This window comes from Peromyscus maniculatus, chromosome 14, assembly GCF_049852395.1.
Source record: "Peromyscus maniculatus bairdii isolate BWxNUB_F1_BW_parent chromosome 14, HU_Pman_BW_mat_3.1, whole genome shotgun sequence".
Classification (NCBI taxonomy): domain Eukaryota; kingdom Metazoa; phylum Chordata; class Mammalia; order Rodentia; family Cricetidae; genus Peromyscus; species Peromyscus maniculatus.
This window is the reverse complement of record NC_134865.1, coordinates 15,593,375-15,616,318: the sequence shown is the minus strand read 5'-3', so window position 1 is coordinate 15,616,318 and position 22,944 is coordinate 15,593,375. Positions and strand designations below refer to the sequence as shown.

The 22,944-nt window shown below is 42.8% G+C and overlaps 1 protein-coding gene across 7 annotated transcripts in view; it reads right to left on the bottom strand.

The window, feature by feature from the left end:
- Baz1a (bromodomain adjacent to zinc finger domain 1A) overlaps nucleotides 1-22,944 on the bottom strand; it is a 119,245-nt gene that overhangs the window by 18,918 nt on the left and 77,383 nt on the right. For 4 of the 7 annotated variants that reach the window (XM_076550655.1, XM_076550656.1, XM_076550658.1 and 1 more), the window contains 13 exons: nucleotides 21,014-21,148; nucleotides 18,140-18,239; nucleotides 17,358-17,524; nucleotides 16,818-16,913; nucleotides 15,953-16,091; nucleotides 14,646-14,792; nucleotides 8,677-8,901; nucleotides 8,128-8,293; nucleotides 7,813-7,920; nucleotides 5,762-5,886; nucleotides 3,898-4,497; nucleotides 2,448-2,611; nucleotides 1,161-1,312 (listed from right to left, as the gene is read on the bottom strand). In XM_076550655.1, coding sequence (XP_076406770.1) covers nucleotides 1,161-1,312; nucleotides 2,448-2,611; nucleotides 3,898-4,497; nucleotides 5,762-5,886; nucleotides 7,813-7,920; nucleotides 8,128-8,293; nucleotides 8,677-8,901; nucleotides 14,646-14,792; nucleotides 15,953-16,091; nucleotides 16,818-16,913; nucleotides 17,358-17,524; nucleotides 18,140-18,239; nucleotides 21,014-21,148 — 2,324 coding nt within the window. Of the gene's footprint in view, nucleotides 1-1,160; nucleotides 1,313-2,447; nucleotides 2,612-3,897; nucleotides 4,498-5,761; nucleotides 5,887-7,812; nucleotides 7,921-8,127; nucleotides 8,294-8,676; nucleotides 8,902-9,026; nucleotides 9,123-14,645; nucleotides 14,793-15,952; nucleotides 16,092-16,817; nucleotides 16,914-17,357; nucleotides 17,525-18,139; nucleotides 18,240-21,013; nucleotides 21,149-22,944 lie in introns of all 7 variants that reach the window. The other 3 variants (XM_076550652.1, XM_076550657.1, XM_076550653.1) reach the window with 1 other exon arrangement.

Below are 22,944 nucleotides of genomic sequence, written 5' to 3'. Positions count from 1 at the left end.
AGTGGAATAGTATTTTAAGGTGTGTTACTTTTGTTTATGTTGCATTTGTTTAACTCTGTGGAGCTGTGTTACTGTGCCTGTCTAAAACACCTGATGGTCTAATAAAGAACTGAATGGCCAACAGCAAGGCAGGAGAAAGGATAGGCGGGGCTGGCAGGCAGAGAGAATATATAGGAGAAATCTGGGAGGAGAAGAGGAGGAGGACTCCAGAGGCCAGCCACAAAGCTACACAGCCAGCCACAGAATAAGAAAGAAAGGTATACAAAAATAGAGAAAGGTAAAAGCCCAGAGACAAAAGAAAGTTAAAGAAAAGGTGGCAAGAAACAAGCCAAGCTAAGGTTGGGCATTTGTAATTAAGAATAAGCCTCCGTGCTTATTTATTTGGGAGGTGGGTGGTGGGCCCCACAAAAGAGCAAAACCAAACAACGGTAGACATACAGAAGAAGTCAGAGGCTAACTTGTGATAGGCACTTCTCCCTCTGGTTGTTTTCTGCCCTGGGTGTACTGTGTACTGTCTGTGAGTTTCTGGCCAGTTCTTCTGTACCCACTTCTGTCTCCACACAGGGGACTGGGATTGTCTGGAATGGTTCTGGGGTACAAACGCAGGTTACCAGGCTGGCACTGCAGACACGCACTTTCACCTGCCACGCAAGCAGGAGTTCAGGTCTGCAGGGCCCACATGGAAAGGAAGACATGGCGGCAGTGGACAGGTGGCCTGCAGCTCACTGCCCGGCCAGCCTGGCTGGATTAGTGAACTCGAGACTCAGGAGAGGCCCAGCCTTAGTGAAGGATGGCGACACTGACTCCTGCTCTCCACACATGTGAATGCCTGCTCTCCACACATGTGGACTCCTGCTCTCCACACGTGTGGACGCCTGCTCTCCACACGTGTGGACTCCTGCTCTCCACACGTGTGGACGCCTGCTCTCCACACGTGTGGACTCCTGCTCTCCACACGTGTGGACGCCTGCTCTCCACACGTGTGGACTCCTGCTCTCCACACGTGTGGACTCCTGCTCTCCACACGTGTGGACTCCTGCTCTTCACACATGTGGACGCCTGCCCCAAACAGTAGTAACAGAATGAAAGTAAACATTTCCTAAAAACCCAGACTACAGGGCAGGCAGGAACTGACAATTACTTCAGAGAAGCCTTTGTACCTGTCTCTCACTATGACCCTTGCTTGTTCAATTTCCATCTCCTCTACATCTTCATCCACAGTTTTAATTACTCCATTCTCTTTGTTTTCCTCACTTAACAGCTCATATCGTCCACTTTCTAAGGCTGATCTCCAGATGTGTCGATCTGTAACCTGTAACGAAACCCACATTTATTAACTCTGAATTATGGGAACACATGACTCCTCAGAGGTATTCCTTATATGGTAAGATTAATTCATGTACATTCTAGAACAGATGAATCAGAAGGCGTCTTAGAAAACACGGTTACTGCACTCAGGAGGCTGAGGCAGGAGGACTAGCAGGGGAGCTACGGTTATAACAATGAACTCAAAACCAAAATAATAATAAAAAAGGTCACAAATTACGAAATGAAATTTATATAATTCATAGATGAAAGCTTTAATACTTTAGTCTATTTTAAAAAATCATAATGTGTGTGTGTGTGTGAGAGAGAGAGACAGAGAGACAGAGAGAGGCCCAATCTGGCTTTGAATTCATGGTGATCCCCCTGCTTCAACCTCTAAAGTGCTGGGATTACAGCTATGAGCCACCATACACAACTTTATAATGAATTTTTTTTTTTTTTTCAAACAGGCGTTCCCCATGTTGCTCTGGCTTGTCCCGAAGCTCACTTTGTAGACCTGGCTGGCCTCAAACTCATAGAGATTCACCTGCCTCAGCCTCCCAAGTGCTGGGATTAAAGGCATGTGTCACCATGCTTAACTATAAACAATTTTTTAAAATTTAAATTTAAGTGTTTCATCTGTGTATTAGTGTATGCACCACTTAAATGTCCAATGGCCATGGTGACCAGGAGAGAGTTAGGTCCTCTGGGAGTGGAGTCACGGAAGGCTGGGAGCCACCACTAATTGAACCCAGGTCCTCTGGAAGACCAAACAGCCAGTGCTCTGATTAGCTGAGCCGTATTCCCAGCCCCACAGTAAACGATGGTTAAGACATGAACAGAGCTTATGTAACAGGCATGATGGTGAGAGCCTGTAATTCCAGCACGCGGATGGAGAGTTCCAGGCAATCCAGGCTACAGTGTTAGACCAGCAGCTGGAGATGCACTTCCCTGGAGTCACCGCCCGGTTTGTATGAGGCCCCATTAGTTGGGAGACAACCAACTGACCTGACTAAGCAGAGAAGGCAGGAGTTAGTTAAGGAAGAAAATATCCTTATATATTTCAACATCTGATGAAAATATAAAACATTTAGAAATATTTACACATACTAGCTAAGCTATAAACATCAGGAGGCGCAAACCTTGATTGCTCCTAATGTCCCTTGATAGATTCTGTCTTCAATATCCAAGAGAAAGTCTCGGAGGCGCAGCTCCAGCTGTCTCTCTGCAGACATCTGTGATGTGTCCCATGCATTGGAAGATCGTCCCCGAGAAGAAATAGGCTTGCTATCAGCTTGAGGTTTGTCTGAAATAACCATCAAATATCTCTTATATTAAGACTTTCTCCGTAAAAAAAAAAAAAAGACATGACATGATTTTGAGAAAATCGACAAGAAAGCACCACAAATCCTCAATAGCAACACCCATAAATCTGGGGAAGGGTTTCTGTTGCAGTGATCAACACCAGGGCCAACAGCAGCTTGGGGCGGAAAGGGGTTATTTCAGCTTATAACTATCAGGTCAGGAACCTGGAGGCAGGAACTGAAGCAGAAGCCACGGAAGACTGCTGCTTGTTGGCTTGCTCCTCTTGATTTGCTTAACCTGTTTTTTTTATACCCTCCAGGACCAGCTGCCTAGGCATGGCACTTCCTGCAGTGAGATGGTCCCTCCTATGTCAATTATCAACCAAGAAGCCCTACAGACTTCCCCACAGGCCAATCCCATGGAGGCAAGACTTTTTCTTTCACGATGATTCTAATTTGTATCAGGTGGACATGAAACTAGTCATCACATTGTATCCAGAACATACAAAGAACTCTTACAATAAAGACATCCAACACACAAAAAGATAATCCATTTACTGAGCAAAATGGGCAAATATTTGCAGACATTTCTTTAAAGGAAAATATACAAATGGATCCTCCCCAGTGAGGCTTCACACCCCTTAGGATGGCTGAAATAGAACGTTAGTTTACAAGCAAGTAGAGAAACTACAATCTTCATACACCATGAGTGGGAAAATAAATGTGTAGCTGCTTTGGGAAACAAATTAGCAGTTTCTGGAGTATTAAAGTTATTACATGACCAAGTAATTTTACACCTGGGTTGCCTTCCCTCAAGTTGTTTTGTTACAATAATGCAAAGTTGAATAATACAAGCAGTCCGTCCATGGACAAGGAATGAGAAAGACCTGCTTACACTGTAGATGGTTCCTCATGATCCAAGTGACATAAAGACATTTTGTGCAACCTTGTCTGTACAAAGAACTCTATGCCCACAGTATAATTTGCAAACTAAAAAAACCAGGTCAAAATGAAACCTAACATATTTTAACCTATATGTAACAGCTTGATATAGATTTAATCCTCAATGATTAGGAATATAGGAAGAGAAAAAGGAAAAAAAAATACCACGATGGTTCTTTGAAGTTTTATGTGAAAGCTGGGCATGGCGGCATTCCCAGCACTTGGGAGGCAGAGGCAGACAGATCTCCGTGGTTTCAAGGCTAGCCTGGTCTACAGTGAGTTCCAGGACAGCCTGAGATATGCAAGGAGAACCTGATTCCAAAACAATAAACAAACAAGAATTTACCTGAAAAGTGGAATTTATCTTCAGAAAAGTGGGCCAGCTGCGCACATATCCTGCTCTTCTCCTGCAGCAGGGTGTCCTTTAGGGCACTTTCTCTGTGCCCCCTGGAGTTGAGAGCGTCAATGAGCTGCTCCAGCTGCTCCGGAGAGCTGTAAAAGCACCACCGATTTGGCTTACGCACTGGTTTTGGCAGCAGTACAGAATCGTCGAATGGACCTTGGTCAAGGCTGGAGGTAGATTCAGACATGAAGGGCTCTTCAGTTTTAACAGACACCTGAGGATCACGAGACTGTGCACTATTATGAAATGATGAAGGTCTAGGCAACAGCATGTCTTCAGTGAGACCTGAAAAATCCTCTTCTATGAACAAACCAGGAATAGAAGGGAAAATCCAGTATCGCCTGTACATGCGGTCTCGCCCCAAAGGGAAGATATTGGTACAGGCGATGGCACTCTGGATCTTGCCGAGGAGTTCTTTCTCTTTCTGCTGCTGCTCCTGTCTCACGGCCTCCTCTGCGTCAGCAGGAAGAGGCTCCTGCTTTATACAGCAGCTCATCTCTTCCTGCTTCACACACTGCTTAACTCCATTTTGTCCCGCTTTCCCTGTGTTGAAATAAAATGGATCATTAGATCTTATTTATTTTGTTTCTTTGGATTTTGTTGCTGTTATTGTTTGAGAGAGGGTCCCGTTATACAGACCTGGCTGGCCTGGAGCTCACAGAGATCCACCTACCTTGAGCTCTTAAAGGACTCTGCCATCATATTCAGTTTCATTATATTTTACATTTTCACTAAACAAATACAAGACATGCTGGGCTGTGGTAACAGCAATTTAGGAGACAGAGGCAGATTGAATCTTTGTATTTGAGGCCAGTCTGGTCTACAGAATAAGTTCCAGGACAGCCAGGGATACATACAGGGATACCCTGTCTTGAAACAACAAGAAGGGGGGGGGGGGGGAGGAAGGAAGGAAGGAAGGAAATACGAGACACAGAGCTAACCACAATTTACTGTGTTATGGACTGAACCGTGTTTCTCAGATCCACAGACTGAGGCTCAGGCTCTTACAGTGGCTGTATTTGAAGCTGGGGCCTTAACTGACCAGAATCTGGGTGCTAAGAATAGGACACACTAGATCTCCTCCTCTTGGGCATGCAGATTAAGTTGTGTAAAGACACAATGAGAGATCTTTGTGTGTAGGCTTGTACACTGCTTTAATACATTATAAAGTAAAAACTAGTAAAACCAGGTTCAATAAAACTTGCTAACTAAAATTGGAAGTTACTCAGAAGGCAGAGATAGGAGAGGCTAGCCTGGTCTACACAGTGAGTTCCAAGCCAGTCAGGGCTACAAAGTGAGACCCTGTCTCAAACTGCCACCAACCTCTCAAATAACATTTGAAGTTAGGAAACACTGATCTATGATAGGCATAGTGGTTCAATCCTAGCACTTGGCAGGTAGAGGCAGGTGAATCTCTGAGTCTGAGGCCAGCCTGAGGCAAATTCCAGGATGACCAGGACTACATAGAGAAACCTTGACTTGGGGGGAAAAAAAAAGAAAGTTCCAGGCAAGTCTGGGTTATACTATATAGTGAGACCCTGTCTTGATGAAGATACAGCAATGTTTTCCGCAACATCATTTTATAACAAATTGGTCATTTTTACAACTCATCATGAGCTGTAAGGCAGATGGTTAAGACACCACACAGATATTCAAGTAGCATATACCTAAAACTCAGAGAGAGAAGCCTGAAAATCAGGAATTCAAGGTCAATTCTGGCTACATAGTTTAAGGCTGGCCTGAATATAGCTGAATCAAGACCTAGCCGAGAAACAGACAATCCTTCCGTAAATGATCTGACCAATACCTCTTCTGCTCCTCTTCTGGGACCCGGGGTCATCCTCATCCTCAGTAACCACATCAGGGTCCAGGTCTTTCCGCTCTGTTTCTTTGCTCTCAGTACTAGTGTCAAAATCTTCCCGTCCTTCCTCCCTGAAAGGAAAAGGAATGAGTTTAGACTCTCGAGAAAGTGCAGGAGGAGTGACTCAAGATGTGGAAGGGTATGGATATGCTTGGCCCTAGAGCAGTGGGCAGAGTGAAGAGTTTATCTATTTCATGTCTATGCGTTTTGCCTGCATGTATGTATGTGCATGTGGATGTGTTTTGCCTGTGTGTGTACATGTGCACCATGCATGCTCCTGGTGCCTGTGGAGGCCGGAAGAGGGCTTGGATCCCAGGGACTGGAGTTACAGATGGTACTGAGTACCAGGTGCTGCTGGGGTACTCTCCACAGTGAGTTTAGAGACGGGAAAGGAGACTAGGAGCATGTTGACGGCGATCTGGCTGACAAAGTGGATGGTGTGGATCTATGCTCAGGGGATGGCTAGGTGGTGACCATGGCTCCGAGCAGGGAAATGAGAGAGACAAACACCAGGGGAAGCAGCACCACACCAGCTCCAGTGAGTGGGTGGAATGAGCAGAACCTGTTGTGATTCCGTTAGAGTGAATTCCACCATTTAAACTGGGCACAGAGGTGCAAGCTAGGGCTATGAAGAAAGACCAGTTTTAAAGAGCCAAAATAATCTCTTTTTATAAAAAAGAAAAACCATCATCTCAAAGGTACAACTTAGTGGTGTTTTTAGCACATTACAAGAGAGCCTGTGGTGGTGGGAACGAGAATGGCCCCCATAGGCTCACGTATTTCAATGTCTAGTCCCTAGTCCGAGACTGTTGAGGCAAAGATTAGGTGGTGTGGCATTGTGGGTAGGCTGCTAGGTTTCAAAAGAGCAGCCTAGTCAGTCTTTCTCTCAGCTACCGTTCGAGCACCGTGCCTGCCTGCTTCCCACCATGATGATGAGAGTTAACCCTTGAAACTGGAAGCTTCAACACTTGCTTTTCTAAGAGTTACCTTGGTCATGGCGTCTCCTCACAGCAACAGAACAGTGATTAAGACACCGAGCAATCGCCAACACTAATTCTATAATATTTTAATTATTCTGACAGAAAAACCTCATATTCATTAACAGTCATTTCCCATCCTTTTCCCCACCGTCCCCAGCACGACATACTCACTTTCTATATTATTTAATTTAGCACAAATGTTTTCAAAGTTCACCTGTATTGTAGTAGACAACAGAACTGTCTTTCCGACTATGGCTAGGTAATATTCTGTAGAGATGCAGAAGGTGTGGACTTCTTTGTTTACACTTTTAGCACATGATAAACGCTACCTTGTTACTTTTTACAATTTACCAGTACTGTTAGGAATAGGTGTGGTGGCATATGCCTATATTCTTAATACTTGGGAAGCAGAAGCAGGGGATTAATGTTTGAGGCTATCTTGGTATTTACCAAGGATGGCAGAAATCAACCTTTGAATATAATCCCATTCCTCTGTAAGGCTCAGGACTGTGAAATAAGTGTGTACCTATGTTGCTGGTGGCTGTGGAGGGGAGAAAGAAATGAATCATTTAGGCAAGAGATATAACTTCTAGAAAATTATCATTTACAACATTAATTAAAGAGAAAGGTGCCGGGTAGTGGTGGTGCACGTCTTTCCCAGCACTCAAGAGGGAGAGGCAGGCGGATCTGAGTTTTATGCCAGCCTGGTCTATAGAGTGAGTTCTAAGACAGCCAGGGCTACACAGAGAAACCCTGTCTTGAAAAATAAATAAATAAATAAAATTTAAAAAAAGGAGAAAAAAATGAGTTCTTATATTCTCAAAAATTAGGCTAAAAATTAACCCATGTATACTTGATAAGAGTCTATACATAAATTTCATAAGCTTTTTAATATAATTATAGAAAATTAATTTTCTAAACGCTGAAAGCGCCTCAGCGTGTCAGGTGTCTGGTTTATTTACTCTTTATGTATCTAAGTAAACAAACAAAGCCACAGGAGTGAAACTCCAGCCATACCCGAGGTCTGGCGCTGACCTCCGCTGCTCCCCCTCCTTCAGCTTCTCTTGTTTCTCTTTCATTTTCTGTTCTTGTTCCTTAAGTTTTTCTTCCTTCCGTCTACGGATTCTGAAAGTCAAACAAAAGGTACAGTCCACCTGACAAAGACACTTTTCCCAAAGCATCCTGTCTTTACAGACAGTGCTCCCAATGCTATTTCAAACCACGCTGGGGAAACCCACCCCCACGCTCTGGAGAAACACCCCACATCAGCACAAGCCAGTGCTGTGCCAACACAAGAGCGCCAGCCAGCGAGAGCCAGCGAGCACCGCTTACCTAGCGGCCGCGGCTTCTCGTTCTTTGCGGTGTTGTTCTGCCTTGAGCTCTCGGAACTCCTGCTTGGCCTGCCGTAATACATCCACGTAATCCTCAATGAAATCCCTGGTAGAAACTAGGGTCAGGAGCTTCCCACAGAGAGCATGAAGAATCTTCATTTTTTCTCCTGCCAAAATGGATAATTTCTGTGTTATCAATGAGGAAGAGGGGAACAGCATTTAACAGTTTTTAATTTGTAACTCAATAACAAGATGCCTAGTAAAGAACAAGGAGTAGCAGATGTGGTGGCCAGCATTTGGGAGGCAGAGACAGGCCCATCTTTGTGAGTTCAAAGCCAGCTTGGTCTACCATAGTGAGTTCCAGGGCTACATAGTGAGATCCTGCCTCAAAATGAAACAAACCAAATCAACCAAATTATCCTAACAATAAAATGGACTTTTCTTTAATGACTGATTTATCCTCTGGGGTTTCTTGTTGGCTTGTTAGTTTTCTGGATAAAAGAGATGGGCAAGAAGGAAGCAGATTAGAAAAATTCCATCTTGAGTTTACCTGGTGTCAAATCATACACAGACGTGCTGGACAGTTTTTTCACCAGACTGGGATTGCTCAATCGAAGCTCCATGCAGGCATCGTCTGTAGCATCGAATCCTCCTCGTTTCTGATATCGGTACTTTGCATTTGCTGATGTCACATCAGCGCCTGAAGCTAAGATGTGCAGTCTGAGGATTTCAGAAAGAGTGCAGCTATCAAGATCCAAGCTTTTCAAACTGCAGCCTATATTGTTAAAAATAAAACAGTCATTTAGAAAATAAACAATGAATACTCAGCAATGTAAATGTACCTTAATAAATTAAAATAAAATGCCAAACCAAAAAAAAAAAAAAAAAGCCCACACATACCCTGGTGTAACTGTGGCCATGCAGCGGCCAAAGACGCAACTGCAGACAGTGCAGATTTTGTGGGGTCTGCATCTTCATCCAAAGCCTCTGATAAATCTTTAAGGAGATAAATACTTTATTCTAGTGCAAGAATATTTGGGAAGAATGCCCTTTTAAAACGATGAAAGAAACACACACAGCTTAACATTCAGGGACCTCAGAAGAACCAACTCTCAGCACAGCATCATTCACATTCTCTTGGTCTCCACCTACAGCAACAGATCCTGGAACAGACTGTACACTAACATTTCCTTATAGAGCACACAGAAGAAAATTTCCAAGTTACCAACAAGATGCACTTACATATTCCAAAAACAGCAAAATATATTTTAGAATGAAAAGAACTCACTCTTTCAATGTAAATCTACTGGTGCAAATACATAAGTGTCATATAAACAACTCTTCCCAATTATAATGTACAGATACAAAAATGTTAAGTGCCAACTGTACCCTCCATGCTCGCCAGAAACAAGACCAAGTAAACCAGCTCGCCTGCGCTTACAGAGCGGTGTTTGAAGGTATTCTAAGCAGCAGGCCATATTTTGGCTTTAGCACTGCTAAAATACATCCTTTAGACAACTCCGTTCATCTGAATTTTATTTTTCTTAAGGTTGAGTCTAGAGAAGAAATTCTTAAGTGAGAAGCTCAACACAAGAGAATCCTGTTACAGTGATGCCAGGAGGTGAGAATTCTGCCTCCATCTGGTCACTCTACTCCTGCACGCCCAACAGGATGCAGGCTAGTCTGCTTCTGTGCTTCCACATCGCTCTAACATGTGATTCACGGAGCAGCATTTCCAGTTGACTAAATGAACCTGAGAGAATGAAAGTGGCCAACATTTCCTAGGAAAAGGCAGCCCTGGGGTCAAGGTCTGATCACAATTACTGATGTTAAGATACAAAGCATAAATAGGACCACACAGAGGTTCCTGATTAAATTTAGTGCAAATGCTGAAGTCACACCTACCAGACCTAATCCAAATATATTTTTCCTACCAGAGAAATACAAGACCTAAAACTTTACATTTTTCAATTTATATATAAAGCCACAACAAATTTAACACTAATAGGCACTATGATTACCCATACTTCCTGACAGAGACACACAAGTGTGCTAGATCTCTTTCTCGGTAGACATTATCATGTCCAATCTCTACCATCTAGAGGAAATCATCATTTTAGAACAAAGGCTACAGAAGCCTAAGAAATGAACCATTGCTAGGCAGCGGTGGCGCACACCTTTAATCCCAGCACTCAGGAGGCAGAGCCACACAGATCTCTGTGAGTTCAAGGCCAGCCTGGTCTACAGAATGAGAGCCAGGACAGGCACCAAAACTACACAGAGAAACCCTATCTTGAAAAACCAAAAAAAAAAAAAAACACAAAAAACCATTAACAGAATGATTGTTTTATGTATTACATAAAATGACATGTTAAAATATGTATTTACATTAAAAAAGTACGTGGGTGTGTGCACCTTAGTGCACATTTGTGTATCATGTACGTACAAGTGCTGAAGGAGGCCAGAAGAGGGTGTAAGATGCCCTGGAACTGGAGTTACAGACAGCTGTTAGCCTCTGTGGGTGCTGCAATTCAGACCAGGGTCCTCTGCAGGAGCAGCCAGTGCTCTTAGCTGTTGAGACATCTCTCCAGCTCAAAATGCGTTTTTTTTTTTGTTTTGTTTTGTTTTTGTTTTGTTTTGTTTTCTCGAGACATGGTTTCTCCGCATAGCTTTGCGCCTTTCCTGGAGCTCACTTGGTAGCCCAGGCTGGCCTCGAACTCACAGAGATCCGCCTGGCTCTGCCTCCCGAGTGCTGGGATTAAAGGCGTGTGCCACCACCGCCCGGCAAAATGCATATTCTTAAACTGCATTATTTACCACACGGGATGCTAGAGAACTCCAGGTACCTCTTTAGAATGTTTGGCATCACCTGGCTGAACTGTATCCAGCATAACTGTATGAAGCAGTTACATTTATTAGATTTGGGGGAGTGGGGTTATGACAGGGTCTGTCTATAGTCCTGGCACTGAACTCTGTAGACCAGGCTGGCCTCAAATGCCTCAGAGATCCTCCTGTCTCTGCCTCCCACCATACCTAGCTTTACTAGATCTTTTTTTTTTTTTTTTTAAAAGATTTATTTTGTGTACAGTGTTCTGCCTGCCTGCCTGCCTGCCTGCCTGCCTGCCTGCCTGCAGGCCAGAAGAGGGCGCCAGATCTCATTACAGATGGTTGTGAGCTACCATGTGGGTGCTGGGAATTGAACTCAGGACCTCTGGAAGAGCAGTCAATGTTCTTAACCTCTGAGCCATCTCTCCAGCCCCTTACTAGATCATTTAATTGTGTGTACAAAGAGGTACACACAATTCCAACACTCAGTAAGATACGGGGGGAGGAGGGGGGGGAACGGACCTCACAACTTTTCTATTTAATGAGGATGCTCTTGCCCTTCAAAGAATTTTAAGCTTGTGGTATAAAACTAAAGACAGGAAACTGGTTATGGTAGAACACGGTTGTGATCCCAGCACTTAGAAAGTAGAGGTAGGAAGCAGGAGTTCAAGGTCAACCTCAGCTACAAAGCAAGTTCAAGGCCAATGTGAGTTATAAGACATTCTAGCTCAAAACAGCAACAGAAGTACAAAAAACTAAAGGCAGGAAGGAATATAGGACCTGATAAGGTTAGTACAAGATTTTAAAAACTGACAAAAATTCTAAGATTTGATATAAAAACAGAGATCCCAAGGACTAATGAAATCAGATATGGGAAACACTAAGAAAACAAATAGCTTTCTAACTTTGTTACCTCTTAAGATAATATCATATAGTCATTATGGGGTTACAGATCCGATTGTCTAAACTTGTGATCCATCACATCCTTATTAGCCATGTTTCTTTTAGTTATATCTCTGTTTCTTTGCATGGGAAATGAAAAGTATTATCTTCCTCATTTGGGTGATGTCCTTACATCCCCCACGGTCTGTGATAGGCAGTAAATAACCTTATTGAATTTGAGTTTTCTCACCACTAATACAAAATCCTATTTTTTTCTGCGCCAATTTCATGTTCATTAGAAACTACAGGGAATACCTTCGCAGTAAGGCCAGTTAAGTGGAAGTTAAAAAAAAAAAATCAATTCTATCTCACTGCTTTCAGGAAGATTGTAGAAACCTTTTCTGTTATTGAGATGGGAGATGAAAAAGTGTTTCCTGGGTAGTTGTCATCACTGAAACATATATAATTTAACTAGTAATAACAGAAAGGGGGCGGGGGAAAGCTATGCTTTGTTTTCCAGTTTCTAACATTTAGAATTTCAAATGGAACCTCGATTCTGTACTGAGCATTTCCCCGGAGACGGACTCTGTATTTGTATTTCTGTATCTGAGACTCATCTGTATAGAACAGAGCTGTGGTAAGTATAGACCACGGGCTGCAGAGGTGGCTCAGCAGTTCAAAGTACCAGCTGCTCTTCCAGAGGACGCCGGTTCAATTCCCAGCACCCACATGGCAGTTTCAACTGTCTGTGACTCCAGTTCCAGGGTACCTGACACCCATGGCAAAACACCAATGCACATTAAATAAAAATACATAAAACAAATTAACCTAATTCCTCCCTCTTGTCCATCCTTCATATTATTAAAAAAAAAGAAAAAAGAAAAAGAAAGTAAGTATAGACCAAGCAAATCCTGAATAGAAAAACCAGCAACTCAAAGACCAGTAGCTTCTTCTACTTTTCCTTTTGCATTAACTGATTTTTAACACCATTTCCTTTTCATTCTACTTTCTGAAAAAAATCATTTTCCTTATTATTACACTCGTGTGTGCATGCGTGTGCGTGTTTCCATGTGTAAGAGTGCAGGCGTGTGCCGGGCGGTGGTGGCGCACGCCTTTAATCCCAGCACTCGGGAGGCAGAGGCAGGCGGATCTCTGTGAGTTCGAGGCCAGCCTGGACTACCAAGTGAGTCCCAGGAAAGGCGCAAAGCTACACAGAGAAACCTTGTCTCGAAAAAACCAAAAAAAAAAAAAAAAAAAAAAAAGAGTGCAGGCGTGCATGCAGAGGTCAGAGGACAACGTCTTTGGATGTTGGTTCTTTCTACACACGGGTTCTAGGGATCCAACGCCTGTCACCAGGCCTGCACTTCCAAACTGGCAAAACCTCACCCATCTAAAAAGCGGAACTGAACCCAGCCTTGTCTTGTGTCAAGGTCATAACTTCACCAATGACTCTAAGACATTACTGGCTAATAATAACACAATGGCTATACGACTATGTTCATCTGACCTAATCACCTAAGATGAACAAGGGAGTTGTCACGCTGCTAAACCACCTTGACATGGAGCCTCTGGTGACATGGAGCCTCTGGTGACATGGAGCCTCTGGTGACTAGCCCTTGAACTGGAGAACACAATTCACTTCAACTCAGACCACAGAGTCAGAAGGCAGCAGACAGCACGATACATACCTATCAATATCTTATTAATCCAGGGACTAAGTACAGAACCCAAACTATCTAGGGCCAAAAAAAAAAAAAAACCAGACTGGAAGGAAGGAAGTCCCACCTTTGTCCACTAACACTCTGCCGTTGAGACACCTCCCAGGACGACTTCCTTCATAAGATTTTTACACACAGACGGAAGCATTATTGAATCAAGCTCCTAGTCCATAGTCTCGTGTGTGGCCGAGTCCACAGAATATTATTCAGGAAGCCAAATCAGTATCTTACATATATAAATGTCAACATTTCCTCTGACTCTGGGAAGTAAACAAAACACTGAACGTGTTGTTTTGTTTGAGAAAAGTCTCACGCATCGCAGGCTGGTCTTGAACTCAACTCAGTGTGTTGCTGAGGATGACCCTGCACTTCTGGTCCTCCTGCCTCTGACTCCCAAGTGCTGGTATTATGGGTGTGCTTCCCCATGTCCAGTTTTGAGGGGTGTTGGTGAACCCAGCCAGGGTGTTGTGATGCTAGGTGATCTAACCCACACATGCTGTTTAGAGGCAGTCTACTAAGAAAGTCAAAGGAAATGTGTGTCTGAGAATGGACGTGGGCTAGACAGCTGGACCCAGTCCAGTGCTCAAAAGACTCCTGGCATATTTTTAGATGTTTTAGAAGTTTTGCTTATGTTATGGTTAACATACCATATACAGACCCTGGATATTTAAAAGCATAGAATTTAAAGAACAAAATTCCTAATTCAAACTATGAAGATAATTTCCCTCAAATGCTAGTGTCAGATCTACAATAAAATCAGCAATAAATGTCGTTGAAAGAAAGTAGGAGTAACAAGTAAGTTGTGACGTTTCCCAACACAGGGCATCACAGACACCAGCCATCTAAATGACAAGGGGAATGTAAAGAATCAAAAAGGAAGACAACTCAGGGAGACTGTCACAGAGAGGTCACACCAATATTAAATTTTTATAGACAACTAATAACATGCTGTTAGAATAATATGACTTAGCATCAGAAAAACTGAAGACCTCTATTTCCTAACTGCAAAAGAAAAACTAGTTTTGAAATCATCATCAAACCCAGTTTTACTAGAGCGCTACTAGTTCACTCAGCAGTGATGTTGAACTCTGACCTTTGGTGTCAGCATCAGTTATCTGCTCTTTGGCTACTTCCTCCTCTTCTTCAGCCATGGCCTGGAAGATTGCAGTCAGGAAGAAAAAAAGCAATTCACACAGTGGGCCTTCACTGTCATTTCCTACAAGAGCTTCCTCTAACACTTCTGCGAACAAAACGTTTAGAAGAGTTTAAAGTTCTGTCATGACTGAACACACAACTCCACTGGAAAATAAGAAACATTCACCCAACACCAGTGTGTGCAACTGTCCTCCTAGGGTCCGTTTATGAAAGTGGATCCACTACTTACTGTCTGAACCAAAATAAATGTGATTGCAACACAGTCAATGTGCTAAAGAACGTCAAATAGCCTTCCTGGACCAAGATAACATCTAAATCTAAAGCCGAGGCACAACTCTAGCTACATCTAAAAGCATACACTTTTAGACGGATGTGGAGATGCATGCCTCTTCCTAATATTCAGGGGCAGAGGCAGGACTGCCACTGATGAAGGCAGACTGTTCTACCAGTCTACACAGCAAGCTCTGGGTCATAAATAAAACACATAATTGATTATTACTGTCCTACTGTTCCTGAGAGCTGTACAGGATGTTGTTTACCCAGGAGTGCACAGGAGAGGTAATTATCAAGTTTGACTCCTAATATTGTATAGGTATCAAATGTTTCCTTTCTAATTTGTTTACCTAAAATGCTCTTGATTCTTAAGACTTCATGCCTTAAATCTAGCCTATAAGGAGAAACTGTAAAATCTGAAAGCCCTGTTGGTCAATGTATTCTTATTAAAATAAGAATGTCAATGCAATTCTGTCTTGGAGGCTTTCTACATGCACCTTAAAAAATTTATTGGATAAAAATTTTAAATTTGATTCAAATCCCTCATTACATTAGATTCTTTTATCAATGTTTATACAAAGCTTTTAAACACACAGGTAAATTAGTCATAAATTAGAGGCAGACATTGCTCACTCAAGAAGTGGGGTCTCCTCTGCACCCCTTGAGTTCTAGTCAGTCTCTAACTGTTCTCATTGGTGCATGGTGGCAGAGGTAAGGATGTGCCAGCTCCAAGCCTAGCAGTGTATGTTTCCTAGTAGGGGGGGGGGCATGAAGAGGACTGAGGCATATACATCAAGAAGCCATCTTACAACCAGCCAGTCAAGCCTCATATGATCCCAGTTCTGCATTGTGACTGCGATCATATGGGAGATTCTCAAAGAGAAGCTCTGTCCAACGAGCCTAGGAACTGTGAAAGATGCTTGCTTTTAAAGCTCTGTCACGTAGCAAGCAACAGGTAACTTGAGTACTTGCCTAAGGTTACTCCCTCCGGAAACTCATCTTGAAGATCAAAGAGTTCCCCAAATGCATTAAGGAACTCCAAGACCATCAGCGCGTCACCAAAGATCTCAGGAGGTAGTCTGGTTTTCACTGGAGTTGGTTCTGGAAGTTCCTGCAAGGTGAAACAATCCATGGAATATGTGAACCAGATACAGGAAAGTTAAAGGAATACATATCCTAACATATTCTTTACCTAGTAAAACTGTCCCATGTGCATTAGTGGTCCTCAGCCCTGGACGGTTACCACATTTACCTTAGGAACTTAATTTTACTGTACCAGAGTCCATAGTAACAAACTATGAGGAAAGGACATTTCCTTTACCGAAAAAAAAAGGACTTTAGGCTGAAGTGTATTTCTGACACTCTTCTAGTAAAACCATCTTCCATCATGCTCAGATTCTGAAGACAAACTAACAGTGGGACCCAGGGAAGCCAAGAAGGGACATCTGTACAACTGGCTATTTCATTTTGGTTAAATGCTAGGAAAACAGGCTTCTATCAAGACACAGACATTTCAGCTGAGTGTCTATTACAGGCTACAATCTCAGCATGAGAGTGATACAGACGGAGGGAGCTGCAGGCTGCCTGCACTACACAGTGAGACCCATCTCACTGAAGAAAGAAAAAAAACCAATCCACCAAAATTTTTTTCTTGAGATAGGGTCTCAGTATGTAGATCAGGCTGGCCTCAAACTTGCAGAGATACATCCACCTGTCTCTGACTCCCAAGTGCTGGATTAAATACATGTGTCACCATGCCCAGCCCAATCAAACTTCTAGCAGCAAAGCTACATAGAACAAATTAAACACATCTGTGTCAAACACTGCACGTTCATACCTTAAGGTCATCACATTCCATATCTTCTCTGGGTTTACTCCACTGCTTTAAGTATTCCATATATTTTCGCTTTTCTTCACGTAATTTCTCTCTTTCCTAACAAGAAAGGTTAATAAAAATTATTACAAGAAATGTATTAGTCAATGTCAACATCACCTGGGATCTGTTAATAGACGCTGAAGCTGGGAAGCTCAGCCAGTGTAGTGCTTGCCCCAATTATGGATCCTGGGCTGGATCCTCACCACCACAGTCTTGGTGGCTTACACTTGAAATTCCAGTACCTGGAGGGCCATCCTTGGTTATATGAGACGCTGTCTCACAAACAAACAAACAAAACTCTGAACTGGGGTCACAAAGAGATGACTATGAAGTGTAAAAGCACACAGGAATATGTTGAACCTTAAAACAGCCATTAAAATTTCTGAAGCAAAAGGGAGAAAAACTGATTTTTCATCAGGGGTCTATGCACAGACTCAGAAATGTGAATGCGAATTTGTACTCTATGTAAGAATCACAGGTAAGGCATACTCAAGTGAATACCTTCTCTCTTTCTATTTTAAGTCTCTCTTTCTCTTCCTTTTTCTTCAGTCGCTCTTCTTCTACAATTTTCTTCAATTCTTCCCTCTTTTTCTCCTTATCTTCCTTTTCTTTTTTTCTTGCTTCCAAAGCGTCTGCTTTTTCTCGCTTTAGTTTAGCCTTTTCAAAAGCTGTGGGGAGGGTCAAATTTAAAACCATAAACAGGCAAACAGACGTTCAGGTTGTTCCCAAATCTAGTAAAAGAGGCCCAAAATAATTTAGGTTAAATGAGATTGGCAGAGACTCACCAATTCTTGTGGAGCTGGCAGATAATGGATTAAACAGTAAGCTACCCACACCAGAAAAAACACACCCTGCCTTTGAAAGCAAAGACACCAGAACATGTACAAAGAACGACAATCAAGTAATCCACTTGTTAAGATGTGTATTCATCTAGAATTCTCATGTGAACAAGCTTCAGGTGCACCACAGAGCTGGGAGGCAGCGTTATAAATATAACTCAAGATACAATGGCCTCCAACAGCTTCTAAATCCTGAAACCACTTCAGCTCAATCTAGCATTAAGCAGTCTACTAGGGAATAGGATATACTCTGAAGAGATCAGTAAGTATAATTTAGAAAAAAAACAAAAAAGAAAGAAAAAGGCAGTTATCTGGGGGGCAAGGGACTTACACTTTAAATTAAAAATAGATATCTCATTCAGAAATATTCCCCACTGGACCCAGAGAAATAAATATATTCTTTATTCACCTTAAACAGTGTTTGGAGAGAATGTTAAAACTCACCCAGTGCCTTCATTTCTTCTTGTTTCAAAAGCTTGTCTCTTTCTTTAGTGGCTTTGCTCCGACACCCTACAGTAGTCTGTTTACCAGCAATGCTGTCTTCCTAGAGAATAAGCCAAGAAACAAGTGGTGAATCACAAACTATAAATTGATGGTCTGCCAAGTTCGTCTAGTAAGAAAAAGAAAAGAAAAATAAAGCCCCTACCATGACTTGCGGGTGTAGCTCAGTGGTAGAGTACCTGCCTAGTACCTCCCAAAGCCCTGGGGGTTCAAATGCCAGCATGGCAAAAAAACCAACAAAACTCACACCAATTATACCTTCCCCCGCCCCCCCAGACAGGGTTTCTCTGTGTAACAGCCCTGACTGTCCTGGAACTCACTCTGTAGACCAGGCTGGCCTCAAACTGAGATCCATCTGCTTCTGCCTCCTGAGTGCTGGGACTAAATGTGTGCATTGCCAGCACCTGACCAATTATATCTTCTTAAAATACTAGAATTAGCCGGGCGGTGGTGGCGCACGCCTTTAATCCCAGCACTTGGGAGGCAGAGGCAGGCGGATCTCTGTGAGTTCGAGATAAATAAATAAATAAAAAAAAATAAAAATAATAAATAAAAAAATAAATAAAAATAAAAAATAAAAAATAAACCACACAGAAATGTTCAGTTTCAGGGGACCTTGGCGATGTGCACACAACTCTTCCTACTACTTTAAACACAGACTTGGTCCCTTCCCTCATGGATAGTTGATCAGGGAAGTCAGATCTTTTTTTTTTTTTTTTGGTTTTTCGAGACAGGGTTTCTCTGTGTAGCTTTGCGCCTGTCCTGGAACTCACTCTGTAGCCCAGGCTGGCCTCGAACTCACAGAGATCCGCCTGGCTCTGCCTCCCAAGTGCTGGGATTAAAGGCGTGCGCCACCACCGCCCGGCGGGAAGTCAGATCTTAAGGAGTAAACTATGAGAAAGGGTTTAACAGCTAAAGTGCAATATTCTAAGTGAATGCCTTCCAAATCTCAAAATGCGGCTAAGTTCTAGTGAAAATTCCGAATAGCTGAGAAAGATAACTACAACTGAAGCAGAGCGGTCACTATGCTGAAGGTTAGTTATCTGGAAGAAGGGACAGCTTTCACCCACAACGACTGGACAAAGTCGAAGGGTTCACAACACGCCCCCACGGTTGCATATACCCGCAGACACTTCCGCCTAGCCAATTCCAGTCAGGATAGGCATTTCCGAGTCAGGGCGTCTCTCGTAACCAGGATACCCGGCGGACCTGGACACCTCCGCCTAGTCAGTTCCAGGTCAAGATAGCCATTTCCGGGTCAAGTCGTCTCGCGTGACCAGGATCCGTGACGTTACATGGCCACGTAAGCGCGCAACGTGACCATGTGATCTACGCACACGCGTGGAGTAGTGACGTGACCTGACCACGCCCCCAGCCGGTTTTAAAGCGGAGCGCCATGTTCCTGGTTCTCTCTTCTCCACGCACGTGTCTCTCCCACAGGCCTGCGCACTCTGTCCCTTTAACTCTAATAAACTCTATAAGCGGATTCTGTCCTGTTTCGTGACACTTCCTTGCAGGGTAAGAACACAACGCAGCTAAATAACTAACAAAAGTCTCCAGAGTGACAGAACAAGAAAGGACAGGAGAAGCCTCCGCTGAAGGCTTTCAGCAGGGACAAGGAAGATCTGTCCTACTTCGTCTTTTACAGCACAAGCAGCTCTGAGCTAACACTCAATACTCTCGAGCTAGTGTTAGAAGTGTGGAAGCTCGCTGGTGAACCATCCAGCATGAGCAACAGACCAGCACGGACACAATGAGGGAAGGAAGACAGGCCAGGGGCAGGAGAAGCCAAGTATGTTCTTCCAGTTCTGAGAACTGCACACATCATTAGTTTCCCCACTTCCAGACACTTTCAGAGCATCTTGAGTTAGGGAATGACCACAACCAGATGAAGGAAAATTCCTTACTGCCAAAAGAATTGGGAAGCAAGCACAGAATGGACACATTTTTCATCTCACATTGCCCTTCTTTCCACTCTAAAAGACGACGACTGACCTTGCATTCTGTCTCATTACATACCCTGAGTCAGCAGTAAACTGCTGTGTGCTTGGGTCTAGGCCACCACTTTTGGTTTAAAGTCTATTTTCAGTAACTACATAAACAAACTGGATATTATTGTAGAAAGAATATTAGAGCCATTGATTGACAAAGTGCAGCCTCAAGGACGCTCATTCCGCCTCGCTGCTCGCTCTGCATATTTACATCTGCTATGCTCCAGGAACTACCAACACTCTGCGATGAATGCTCTGAGTCTCTTGTAACTGTGTGTGCGTGCCTGGAGAACCCTGCCCACCCTGTGCCCTATGCTGAGTGTCTTAGCCACTGTTCCAGGCAGGAAACATGGAGCATGCAGGTGCTCTGTAAGAGTAGCCGAGAGCCTTGTCCAGATCCATAGGCACAGACACAGACATGGGCCTGGCCTGGGCTTTGGAACCTCAGTCACCACTCCCTGATGAGAAAGCATTCACACAGATGAGCCTAGAGGGGCCATTCCTCTCCAAACCCCAAACTGAGAACTCATCTGTCATTCAGGCTCCCTTCAAGTCCTCTAGCCAGAAGGGCTCTGGATACTTCATCCTATTTGTTTTTCCCTAGTAATGGCCTGTACTCTTGTTCCTACCTTGCTATGACACCTGTCTCCTGAGAACGTTTAATCCGTGCTAAAATCTTCATAAATTTTAATGCTGAGCAGCTGTCAAGGGAGCATGCATTCAAATTTCCTTATATGAACTAACCGGCTATTCTTACGGGTATAGGTGTAACAGGAATCAAACATGCCCTTGATTGTAAAGGGTAGTTTAGCCTTTTCGTACCTACCTGACCAAGAGATAATCGTTTGGGAGGTCTTCCTCTCCGTCGGTTAGCAGGACTGAAGATAAATGTCGGTGGATCATCAGGGAAGAAGTAAGAAAAGTCTTGCTCTGCTATGTTGTATGTTGAAAGAGATGCCGCCTTCATTAAAAACACACAAGGTATAGCAACAGCACATTAGTGGACTGAACACAGTACTGCTCAAATGTCCTACGACCACTATTCATGCTGTTGAAGACTAAGCCATTAGGTAGTTGTTTATGTGATCCTTTTCTACTTTAAATAATTCACCAGCAAGATGGCAGAAAGGAAACTTATTAAAGTCTGCCATGAACCGAGTATCGTGACGCATGGCTGTAATCCCCGCATTGTAAGGTAGGACACAGGATCAGGAGCTCAAGGTCATTCTTGGCTGAGCAGAGGTTTAAGATCCACTTACAAGAGACTCAGCCTAACAAAACCAAACAACCTTGCCACAAAATATCAACAATGTTTCTACAGATTTTTGAATACCAAAAGCTATTTCAATATAATCTGTTTTTTAGATTTATTTTATTTTTAATATTGGGGTTTGTGTGCACCTATGAGGGCAGGTGCCCTCACTGGATCCCTGAGCTGGAGTTATGTATAAGCAGTTATAAATACCCAATGGGGTGCTGGGAACCAAATTCAGGTCCTCTACAAGAGCAGTAATTGGTAGTTCTTAACAAACAGTCTCTATAGACACTAATGTTTTGATCAGTTTTGTCTACGTTTTTCTCTCTTTATTTTTTCCCATCTATCCATCGGAGACAGGGACTCACTACTATGTAGCTCTAAGTAGCCTTTGGCTTGCTATTTAGACTAGGTTGGGTCTTGAATTCAGGCATTAGCCTGCCTATCTCCTGAGTGTTGGAATTACAGGTATGCACCATCATGCCTGGCTTTAAAATACTCAAGTCATACACTAGACATTTAAAAATCCCTGTATTTTGTTTTTACTTGGCATGTAATAATTGCACATTATTTATGAAACACAGTATGATGTTTCACTACTCCAATAAACGTCTTTCTCTTTTATTTTTTTAGCTAGTCTCTCTGGAAGTCCAGGTTAGTCTCTCATGTGCAATTCTGCCTCAGTCTCCTCAGTTGGATTACTGCCCCCTGGCTCACCAGTCAACCTTTCTCAACCATTTTCCAACTACTGAACATCTGGATTCTTTTTGGGGGGTTGGATAGTGACTTAAATAATTATATAACTTATATAATTATAATTTATAACTTTTATAGCAAGTTGGTCTCAATAAAAGCAGAAATACAAATTTCTATCAAGTTTCAAATAAAAAAATTAAGAAAATCTTACATAGTTGTTTGGTTCTAAGGTATTTGCCAAATTTCAGAATTACCTTTTACCTTGTATCTTAAAATTTGTTTAGAAAAATGTCTAGAGCATTTTCAACCCCAGACTTTTTGCTAATTTGGATTAATGGACAGATTACAATTTTTTACCTCTAAGAAAAAGGCCCTTCACAGAAATGTTTCAGAAAAGCAAAGCTACAAAAATGTCAATATTAATAAAACAGGAAGAGTTCTACTAAACCATTTCTGTTTTATTGGTAGAACACAAGTTCTAGCATCTAAAACCCTGTTGATTCTGACCATGCTAGTAAATCAGGACCCATTACAATTTTACATTCGACTCTTCTGAGAGGATCATTGGTGGATTTCTTCTCACATACAGGATGATAATGCTTTAATGGAAATGCCTAGAGCCTAAGTATTTCAGATTCTTAAAGATATTTTTAATGTCTGCAAATATACAATAAGGTATCTTGGGGAGGGGGTGTGAAACCTAAGTCTCAAAGTGAAATTCATTTACACAGGCTATTTTTTAAGAAAGGGTATCAAGACGGGCGGTGGTGGCGCATGCCTTTAATCCCAGCACTTGGGAGGCAGAC